Genomic DNA, 10,866 nt, shown 5'->3' with positions numbered 1-10,866 from the left:
CTGATCTCCTGCAAGTTTTTTATGTCATCCGCTTCAAACATTATGCTCATGATAACTTTAATTAACTCTACAATAAGTAAATCCACTTCACCAGCGATGCCATAGAAATATAAAGAGCTACCGCAATAATGGCAGTTCAAAGACAAAATTCTAAAGATGCTGCATGTGCGCTTTCTCTGGCGCATAGTTTTATTATTGTCATGAAGCATCATCAACAACAAAGCTATATGTGGATCAGTTTTGGTCTAATGAGCAGTAGGCTACCATAGAAATTGTGCCATTGTCATTTTGTATGTTCTGAATGTTTGTTCTAACAATCCTCAGCATTTTTCCTTTTAGCTTGGACAGGCAAATTATTTTTTACTGAAAACATTGTGCCTGTCTCACTAGCAAAAACTTTTTTTATATACCTTGAATAGAAAATGCCTGCAAAGAAAATCACTTGAAACTTTTTTCTGGGTCTGAATTTTTGTTTATTATGAATATCTGCTGCATCTTAAAAATCTTAGTTTAAAGTTTCCATTTATATACAAAAAAAAAAAAAAAAGTGCAGACAAACTATCTGTGCTATGGTTGTTGAATTAAATTTAAATGCCATGTTCAAATAGAATTATAGACCTTTCTATATTTGTACAAAAAGTTTTTAAACCATTATTTTGTTTCTAAATGGTTTACATCACAATATGCGTTACATGCTGTTACTTTGGGGAGTAACCTTGAACTGGATAATCAAAAAAGAAAAAATAATAATACACATGTTTATTATCCCTTTAGTTAAAGCACTTTAAAAGCAATAGCAACATTTTTCTTTTGTAAAACATGTAAACTATTTACTTTGTATTGAACTACATGACATTTAGCTCAAAAACAACACGTTTTATATAACAACTAGACATTTAATCAAGTTTCATTAATGATTATAAAAAATACTTTAAAATGTCCTTCTGTTGTGCAGCTATTAATGTGAGAACAAAACCATCAACCTGTTTAAATGCCTCTGGTGAGTAGTGGGGGATTTTCACCAGCAACATTCACAAATCTAAAGATATAGTCTCTGCGCTAGTGTATAATATAATTAAATATGTGTTGCTTGCAATTAAATGTATTCCATCAGAATACACTAATAAAAACTATTGAATTTTTGGAGACTTACTGAATCAGTGGAGAAAGATGTTTTTAGCAGCCAGATGGTGTAGTTATGACATATACCAGCAGGGGCTGACTGCATTGCTAATGCTAACCAGACTTATGTATTAGCAGTGAAGCCCTCAGGTAATTTTGAAGAATACACCTGCATTTGATGAGGGAATCCGAGGCGTTTTATTGGCACATGGACACAGGTTTGTGTTAACAAAGAAGAACAAGATGTAAAGGCAACAGTGTTTGTTTGTTCTGAATCCTCTATGTCACCCTCCAGATGTTAATAATGATCTCTACATGTCAGGGTTGTGCAAAATTCAAAGTAGAAGAACTGCATCCCTTTCCATTTTGGAGTGTGAATTTGAATCAAATTGGCCACAATCCACAGGAAGTTGAAATGCAGTGACAGGAAGATGAATTTGCTGAATTGCAATTCAAAGAAATCCATCACAAGTTATGCATTCTGGGATTTTTCCACATTGGTACACAAATGTTTTTCTATTAAATATGATGTAATATAGAATTTTTTGTTATCTATCTATCTATCTATCTATCTATGTGTGGATCTAATAACTGTGATTAAAGTGTAATATAATGTGTAAATGTTGCCGAAAATTGCTTTGAAATTAAAGTTAAGTAATAATATTACTTAATGATAGTGATGTAATTTCCTGCAATGAGCATACATTTTAGAAATGCAAGACTGGATTGATACAGTTTTTTGACTGTAACATTTTTGTTTCAGGTAATTTTGTTAAATATCCTTAAAGGTTACTGGAATATAGCATGTTATTAAAGTTAAACCTTTAAATATCACTTCTTTTAAAGCTTTTTCCCCCCTCAAAACTTTCAAACAAAGCCTATTCAATCCAGTAATCTTGCCAACATTAGCTTTTTTTTGGTTATAATTACAGGTTTTTTGATTTCTTTTGAATTCCAGTTATACTTCCTTTCATTAACCTTCAAATTGCAATCCTGCACCCTGTTTGCTGCCATAATTCTAATTCAAGAATTAAACTGGAATTTAAAAGACAATCTCAATGCAATTCTGAATGGTGCACAACCCTGTTCCCTGTTTCTAAAGCTGATCAACAAACGGAAGTCGTACTCTTGATTTTGGCAATAAAATAAAGCTCTTGTCAATGAAAGTCTGGAAGTCCTGAAGAAGACCCAAAAGGTTCTTCATATCTCGCTACCTGCAACCACAGCTCTCCACCACCATGTCCTCGTACTGCTTGTACACCACATTATTGGCGGAATCGATGTACAGAATGCTGATAGGGCTGAGTCTGGTGGGGACGCAGCAGGTCGGTGGCGTGGACCTGGGATCCATGGAGTTCATGAGAGTCTGGATGATGGCGTGATTGGTAGGCTCTAAATGGGAGCGTATGGGAAAGTCGCAGACACCGTCGCAGTGGAAGGCCTCGTACTCCAGAGGAGCGATGATCCATTCATCCCAGCCCATTTCCTTAAAGTTGACGTGCAACTGCTTGCGGTTGCAACGCTGTTTGGTTTGGTTCTTGGGTGGTTTTTTCCCACGTGGCAACGGTGCCCGACGCGTCCGACGCTGGGTGAAGAGGTACTCGTACACCGTCTTGTTGTCGTGACCTGAACGGGCTTTGATCTCGTTGTAAAAGAGCCCTCGCTTTTTTGTACGGCCGAACACTACAAAGAAGGCTTTCTCTGTGGTTTGCCTTCCCGCTCGGCCCAGGCCGAGTAATCGCAAGTCAAGCGGTCGGCCTTGATCCACGGCTTCCAGCTCAAAGCAAAGCTGAGGAGCGTTTCTGAAGTCTTTGAACCGTTTCCAGATGTCAAACACTTCCCAGTAAGGGGCGCTGTGAGGGTCGACGAGAAGAGTGTGCACCAGTAGGCCTCTGTGCTTACCTGACGCACAGGTGTACAGTCTCAGAGCTGGTTTGCGCTCAAACGTGGCCTTGCGAGAGTCCATGTGTTTCTTTCGGAGGATGCGCAGCTCTGCGCCCAACAGACCCTCCTTCTCCATTGAGCTGATGTTGAAGAGGTAGCGCTGGCGTCTCAGCAGGGGCGCTCGCTCGTCTGCAAAAGTTAAGGTCATAAGTCAATGAAAATAGCCTTTGCATTGCTTTATTAGTTCCAGTTTATCTTGATTACATCCATATTAAAAGCCAAACACATACCAACTATACCGTTTTAACATGTACAATGGTAATTCCATGTTTTGGGATATTTATCATGGTAATACCATGTTTTTGCACATAGTGTCAGAGTGATACATTTTTTTTATTTGGACATACAATGCCATTACCATTATTTTTGGACACAATGTCATGTTTTTTATAGTTTTTTTTTACATTTACTATATGATTTACCATTGTAATACCATGTTTTTTTGCACATGACAATCAAGGTAATACTGTGGTTTTGTGGAAATATTTAATGGTAATAGCATGGAGAATTGGACCTGAATTGTGTAAGATATGCATTTATAAAGTAGTAAAATGATCAATCACTTTGAGCTTTTCTAAGAACACCACAGTTAAGCTTCTCCACTATCAAAGCTCACATATTGTGATTGTGTGTGTGTGTGTGTGTTTGTGTTTCAGGTAAACCCTACATTATTGGGACAACATTTTTGGTCCCCATGAGGAAAACAGCTTATAAATCATACTAAGTAATGTTTTTTGAAAATGTAAAAATGCAGAAAGTTTTCTGTGACGGGTAGGTTTAGGGTTAGGGGATAGAATATTTGTACAATGTTTGTACATGTCTATGGAAAGTCCCCATAAAACATGGAAACCCAATGTGTGTGTGTGTGTGTGTGTGTGTGTGTGTGTGTGTGTGTGTGTGTGTGTGTGTGTGTGTGTGTGAGAGAGAGAGAAAGAGAGAGATATATGTAGAGGGAGAGCAAGCTCACTTTCTCTCTGCATGCAATGCAATATGAACGCAGTGCATAATAAAAATCAAAAGGTTTCATTTTATCCAAGAACAGTTTGCTTTCAAAAGACTATTAAAACCAGACGAACTCGGCCTGGAGACCACAACATACTGTAAACACAGCATTATTATCAACCTGCAGCTATTTACCAGTGTGCCTACCACCGTGACATATGGCTTTCACTAACATAGGCTGAAAAAAACACACATCTGAAGCACATGGAGAGAGGGGCAGAGAGAGTGCAACTGATTAGTGCTGTGCTGTGTGTGTGTGTGTGTGTGTGTGTGTGTGTGTGTGTGTGTGTGAGAATTACACTGATGTAGAAGGACATGATTTGCTGTGGCTTTTTAAACTTAGAGAAATAGTTAATTTAAAACTGGAATTTCTGCCATAATTAACTCACCTTCATGTCGATCCAAACCTGTATGACTTTTTTTCTTCACAAAAGGAGATGTTTAGCAGAATGCTCCAGGCTGCTCTTTTCCATACAATGAAAAAAATCTCCTTTTGTGCTCCACAGAAGAAGTCTTACAGGTTTAAAACAACATGAGGGTGAGTAAATGATCTTTTTTAGGGAAACTTTCCCTGTAGGTGAGAAAGGAAGAGAGATGCATGCATTTATTGCTCGAAGTCTACAGAGGATGTGGTAACTATAAATCTGCAAAGGGTATTTCACACAGCATAAACTAAAACCATTTAAAGCTTCTGAGGAGTCAACCTTGCAGCTACAGAAAGCAGGGCCATTTAAATGCTGTTTTAAACAGATTTACTTAGAAAAAATAAAAACATATTGAGGCCACCTACTTGTAACCGGCCCAGGAGTTTATTTACTTTAAGCAGAGGTCCATCAAAAGTCTTATGCCAGATGCATATTGACACAGTTGGTTTGGGTCAGAGACCCAGATAAAATAAAAAAAAAGAAAAGAAAAAAAATGATTGTGTAGATTTAGTGTGTAGTGCGATACTAAGCAGAAATAAGACGTTTTAAAAAATTATATCCATGACTTTTCTTTTGTATATACAGAAAAGGACAATTTAGCGTAAATGCGGTAGACTTATGATGGGTAGTTGACGTGACATTTCAAGCAGTCACAGCAGTATCCTGCCATTTGACAGGCTACAATTCATCTAAATCAAACATTTTCCTTTCTAATGTTTTGTGCCATTGTCGTACATACACTTTTTTCACACTGCAAGATGATTTAATAGCACTCCAAAAGCTAAAAAGTAATTAAAATGGTATAGTAACCTTTAATATACACATACCTTTATGCATTCAAATAACTTTTAACTTACAATCTTGACCGGGGCTTGTTGTCACGCTTCCTACGCAAATAAATATTTTAGGGGATGTTTTTTTTTTTCAGTTTCTGTAGACACACAGTAAAAGCGTTGACTACAAAAAGCTGAAATATTTCACCATTTGTCACCATTTTATATATATAATTACATTGACTCTAATAGCAGGCCATGTCGTCACAGTATATGGGGTAAGTTGTCACATTTGGAACCTGCTAGGCTGCTATAAAATAACTTTATGGGCTTTTCAGCTCATTTTAAATAGTTAAATTAGTATGAAAAAATTAATGAAACCACATGAAAAAAAATCATTGTTTTGGGCCACTTTAATTGCAATTAATAAAACAGAAAGGTAACAACCTTCTCCAATAAACCAATGTGACTTCATTGTGTTCATTCGTTTACCTAACAGCTATAGCAGAACTACTACAGTATACTATGAAATGTTATATTTTAAATATTATTTGAACATGCAAAAGCACTGCTAGAGGAGGGGGGGGGGGGGGGGGGGATTCATTTTTGTAATTTGACTTTTGATTCAATACCTTACTAAGATTTGTGTCAATTAAGCAATGTGACAACTTGCCCCGGTCTATAATGTGCATTCAAAATAACTCTCTAATGCAAACCAGATTAAAAAGTTATACCATACCTTGTCCTCTATCTACAAAGCTGGTGATGGTATTGGCCATCCCAGCCTCGTGCAGGAGACTAGTATTGACCTCTCCGCTGGTCAGTGACCAGTACAGGGACAGCATGTAGTCATGGGGCGTCACTAAAGGGTGTTTGGGTTCCTCATTGTCCTCCAGTTTTACTACGCCATTCGCTCTCAGATGGGCTGGTGCTGGCGCGATGCTTTTCATCACGCCAGGATTGAGCTGACCGGCCCTGATTGCAGCTGGCGCTTTAGAAACTCCTTTATTGTGTCCCGTTTGGTGCTGGATGCTGGAAGAGGATGCGACTCTCGCCGCATCCTTGGGTACCCAAGAGCGCGCGGCCTCCCTGCGCCCTAAACTCACAGGTACCGAGGCGCGAGTCTCGGACTTTATCAGAGGTGGACCAGCCCGGATGCGAGAGATCTTCGCGTTGTCAGAGGGCTTAACGAGCGTCGTCCCGTTGCGCGCCACCGGTAACCGCGGATTGGGTTTGGCCGCTCCGGTGCCCCTGTGACCGGCCACGCCGGCGAGGGAGAGCACGTGCGGGATGAAGACCAGGTATAACAGAGTCCAGAAGCCCAGTAAAAGAGGGAGACTAGTCAGAACTTTCATCCTCTGATCTTCCTCTGAGTTTCGGTGATGGAGAAATGACCAACAGCTCTTGGCGAACTACCATGAACGGGTTTGGAGAGGTAAAAATGAAGCTTTGGAAACGTCTGATCGATTACTCTGCGCAAACCATTGCCATGTGCCCCTCTCTTCAGAACCATAGTGATCCAGCTCTGTCGGAGTGGAGATCCAAGAGTAGGTGCAAAAGCGCAGTGTCTCTCGTTGAAGTCCAGCGGTTCTGCTTGATATCTTGTAAGAGACTTGTTTCAAATCCCATTTTTTTCCAAGAGGGAAGGATGGCGTAATGCGCTCTCTCCCTCACTCTCTCTTTCTTTCTCGGAGTTTGAAAATGGTCCAGTGAAAACAGCACGCACACACAGAAACCTGCAGGTGCTTAAGTTGCGCGCAAACCTGAGCGCAGGAATTGGAAACGGAATTCCAACGCAAACTGGCTTAATTACTCTCTGATGTCATGCATGCTGTCCAGATTTATTCAAGTGCAATATTTCTTCTTACAGCATGAGTCACTGAATACATAAAACCAAAAGCTTTGCATTAGGTCACCAGAATAAATCCTCAGTTTATGAGCCATAGATCAGAATTGATATGCAAATGACCATGCATTATACATGACTTGATAAGCAAACCAAGAGTTTATGTGCAAATGCTATTAAACTTCATGGATCCTTACTAAAAAAATTATAGATTTTGATTGAATTGAACGTGATCAAAACGTGTTTTGTCAAGTAACCAAAAAATGTAATATGACAGAATCTGCCGTTGGCTACTACATTAGGTTAATGGAGTCTGGTTTTTAACAATCAAATTGTTGCATGTTTTCACTTTTTTTAAATGTACTGTAAAATGTACTGTAACTTTATATTATATATTGCATATTTAATTACATTAAATGACATTTATAAATGTAATATAGTTTCTGTCTTTTATAGTACATTTCAAATAAATAAGTAAATATTGATTTGAGTTAGCTACTAAGCTACTGTCTGATCAGAGTAATGCACCAGTAATGCAATTTTCATCAACCACTAAAAGATCAAATGAGGTGACCGGATTTAGTTGCCACATCATGTAAATATCTCAGTGGTGTAAGGTCAGAGGTCACAAGACAGATTTTAAGTTTTGGGAGGTAGAAACTGGCAATGCACTCGGTTTCTTCTCAACCTCGACCATACATTCGTATTTGAGAACTTTGGAGAAACAGTTTATTTCCTCAAGTTAAATATATGGACTATTGGTAACGCCATGTTAGACACCCACACAGACCATTCCAATCCTTTCTGAACATTGAAAAAAAAAAACCACACACAAAAACCCACCTCCGTAGACAAACAGACGAGGGAATGAAGAGTGTTGTGGATTACGCAGGTGAAGCTCAGGATACACACACACACATAAACATGCTCATCCAGGGGTGAAAACCTCAGCGCTGGCCAGCAAACTGCCGCTCATAACAGTGAACTCAGCACATTTCCAACTGTCCGAGGTGTGTGCAGCGTCTCAGGATGTTTTCAGAAGGACGGAGGACACATGGCCTGTGGTTTACCCCACACCACAGTGGCATGGATCATCAGGAACATTTCTTTTGTGTGAATATACAGTCTAAAGACTATAGTACATTTTTCTTATTTAATACAAATGTTCTCATTACAAAGCATAAAATTATATACAGTTAAACACAATTATATATAGTTGAATTGAAAATAAGGGCATGCATTTATAATTTGGATTGTTTCTCTTTCACTTTAGCTCTCACATTGTGTTCCGACCATTTTCTTTTTCCTGAAAATCTTATATTGTTATCGCATTGGGCTAAAACTTACTGACTTTGATCACACAGTGTATAACAACTTCCCCAAAAACTAAAATCATTTTTTTGTTTTTTTTATTTAAACACTGAGTTACATAAGTTCAGATCAATGAGGCTTACAATAAATCAGTTCCAAAAAAAAGAAATACAAAACCGGTTCTATTTGAAAGAAAACAAGTTTACAAAAAGACTTAACCCAATATATAGTGATAAAATAGCAAAATGAGGGATTTACAAGCAATTTAAAAGGCTGGGACCCCACCGTACGGCTTTGACCCCCTTCACATTCCCCCAAATTGCCATGCTACGCTGGTATCTTTGTGCAGAGAAATGTGCTGTCGAGGTGTTAGTCGTTGCAAAACCACAGAAATGTCTCAGGTGCAGTCGTGGACAAACGAAATAAAAGGGGCTCTTGTTCTGGAGGAGTTCTGACATTCTGCTAATAATCATGTGGTCTCAACTCCTGTGCTTGCCTATCAACAAACCCTTTTCCATTCTTTTTTAAAAAGATTTCATTCATTTCATCAATGACTTTTCTAGGTAATCACAATTTAAAGGACAACTCCAGTGAAAAATGATCCTAGGGGTAATTAACACATGGTTACCGAGTCGATCGTTCCCTGGGATGCGTTTTCATGAAAATCGAATGTAAAGAGTTTTATCTCTAAAAACAGATTAGCTCATAACACTAGTATATGGGGCACAGAGTAAGTAAAAGTAAATCGCTAGTTAATACCACTAACAAGGCTCAAAATAGCCTCACACTAACACGGTAGCATAATGAAGGTCCCTACATGCTCAACTAATCGAGTCACGAACGCCGTGCTACGTTAGATTTCACAAACGTAATTCCTATCAACAAGCTCACTTAGCACGGCGTTCGTGACTCGATTAGTTGAGACTGTTTTCCAAGATGGATCCTGTCTGTAAACGCGTAATGTACTGTCTTTATAAAGTATATTCTTATTAAACTGTCTGTACACTTACAAAGTTCTCAATGCTTCGGTTTGCATGTAGGGACCCTCATTATGCTACCGTGTTAGTGTGAGGCTATTTTGAGCCTTGTTAGTGGTATTAACTAGCGATTTACTTTTACTTACTCTGTGCCCCATATACTAGCGTTATAAGCCAAACTGTTTTTAGAGATAAAACTCTTTACATTCGATTTTCATGAAAACGCATCCCAGGGAAAGATCGACTCGGTAACCATGTGTTAATTACCCCTAGGTTCATTTTTCACCGGAGTTGTCCTTTAAAAGTTCTCTTATATGGACTTCAGGGACCCTATAGGCCTATAATAGCCTATCTATCATGTTTTCACTGCAGCTTGTTCACCTTGTGTTCCTGAAAGGGTTTGGGCCACACGGAGCGTGATACAATGCTGCCTTCACATGCTATCGGAATGATCATGAATATGAGTTTCCTATTCGGAAATTGGACATGAACCGATGAATGCCCTCAAGTCGTATTTACTACTGGGAAACTCTGAGATAATTTTGATACTCGAGTTCCTGAGTTGGGCATGCCATCATCTTTAAACATGGCGGAGGGGAGAACGATTGATGCTGTGACTGGTATGCTTTATTAGTTTTTTACTACAACAGCCTTGTTTTGTCAGTAAAGTAGTCCATATTTACATATTTGAATAACCATTTGAAACATATTATATGTTTTATACACCGCGAAAATATGTATTCAACTGAAATTACATTATTGTCAAAAAGCTGGCTATCTAGATAGCACGATGAATATGGAAGTCAAAGAATGAGAGATGCTACATTTTATTTAATATTTTAAGTTAAATATCTTCAATACATTTGGCTTTAAAAAGGCAAGAATAAACCTGGTGTCCCTCATGATTTGTGTTCTTTCAGACAGAAAAGCACTTTCAACGCGACGAACTCGTAATCACGAAGTAGGAAATGGGAAATTTCCGATAGCACGTGAAGAATCGAGTTGCTGCCTTGTACAGTCTACGTTTGCTGCCTGGAAAGTTTTTCACAATAACAGCCTGAAAAAAAGTGCAACATTGCCCTCTTTTGGACAATTCCGGGTAATACGTTTAGAAAAACAAAACAGATCAAACTAGGTTGCTACATGAACATTTTAAATTCATTTTCTGTTGAAAGGCTTTTAAAAAATAAATAATATATGTATATTGTTTTTATTAATTTCAATAAAATAATCCAGAATGGGTAAAACAGGGGCAGATTGGGACCCGTTCCTTTGTTTGTTGATAAAGTTACATTTTCCATTAATTGTTAAATAATAGTTTCATTAAAAAAGCACACAAATCTATAGAAGTACGAAGTGATCTATGTAACTAATGTAAAATATTTCCAGTCTTCTGAAGCCTTGTGATTACTTTGTGAGAAACAGACTGACAGTTTGTCATTCACTGAATATCCTCTAAAACTACC

The 10,866-nt window shown here is 38.3% G+C and overlaps 1 protein-coding gene across 1 annotated transcript; it reads right to left on the bottom strand.

The window, feature by feature from the left end:
- Positions 1 to 455: 455 nt before the first annotated feature.
- Positions 456 to 6,862, bottom strand: gdf5 (growth differentiation factor 5). The gene is made up of 2 exons (XM_084129588.1): positions 6,006 to 6,862; positions 456 to 3,195 (listed from the first exon to the last, which is right to left on the bottom strand). The coding sequence occupies exons 1-2, from the start codon at positions 6,619 to 6,621 to the stop codon at positions 2,333 to 2,335; spliced, it is 1,479 nt and encodes a 492-aa protein (XP_083985714.1). The 5' UTR covers positions 6,622 to 6,862; the 3' UTR covers positions 456 to 2,332.
- Between the last annotated feature and the right edge of the window lie 4,004 nt (positions 6,863 to 10,866).

The sequence above is a fragment of the Abramis brama genome (assembly GCF_963993115.1).
Source record: "Abramis brama genome assembly, chromosome: 11".
NCBI classification, from domain to species: domain Eukaryota; kingdom Metazoa; phylum Chordata; class Actinopteri; order Cypriniformes; family Leuciscidae; genus Abramis; species Abramis brama.
The sequence above is the reverse complement of the archived record's forward strand: the minus strand, read 5'-3'. Positions and strand labels throughout refer to the sequence as shown.

Bases quoted from the DNA above. Each gene is read 5' to 3' on its own strand.
- gdf5 (XM_084129588.1), bottom strand. From the start codon at position 6,621: ATGAAAGTTCTGACTAGTCTCCCTCTTTTACTGGGCTTCTGGACTCTG. The intron at 3,196-6,005 runs GTATGGTATAAC...TAACTTTTGCAG, and splicing joins CTTTGTAGATAGAGGACAAG to ACGAGCGAGCGCCCCTGCTG.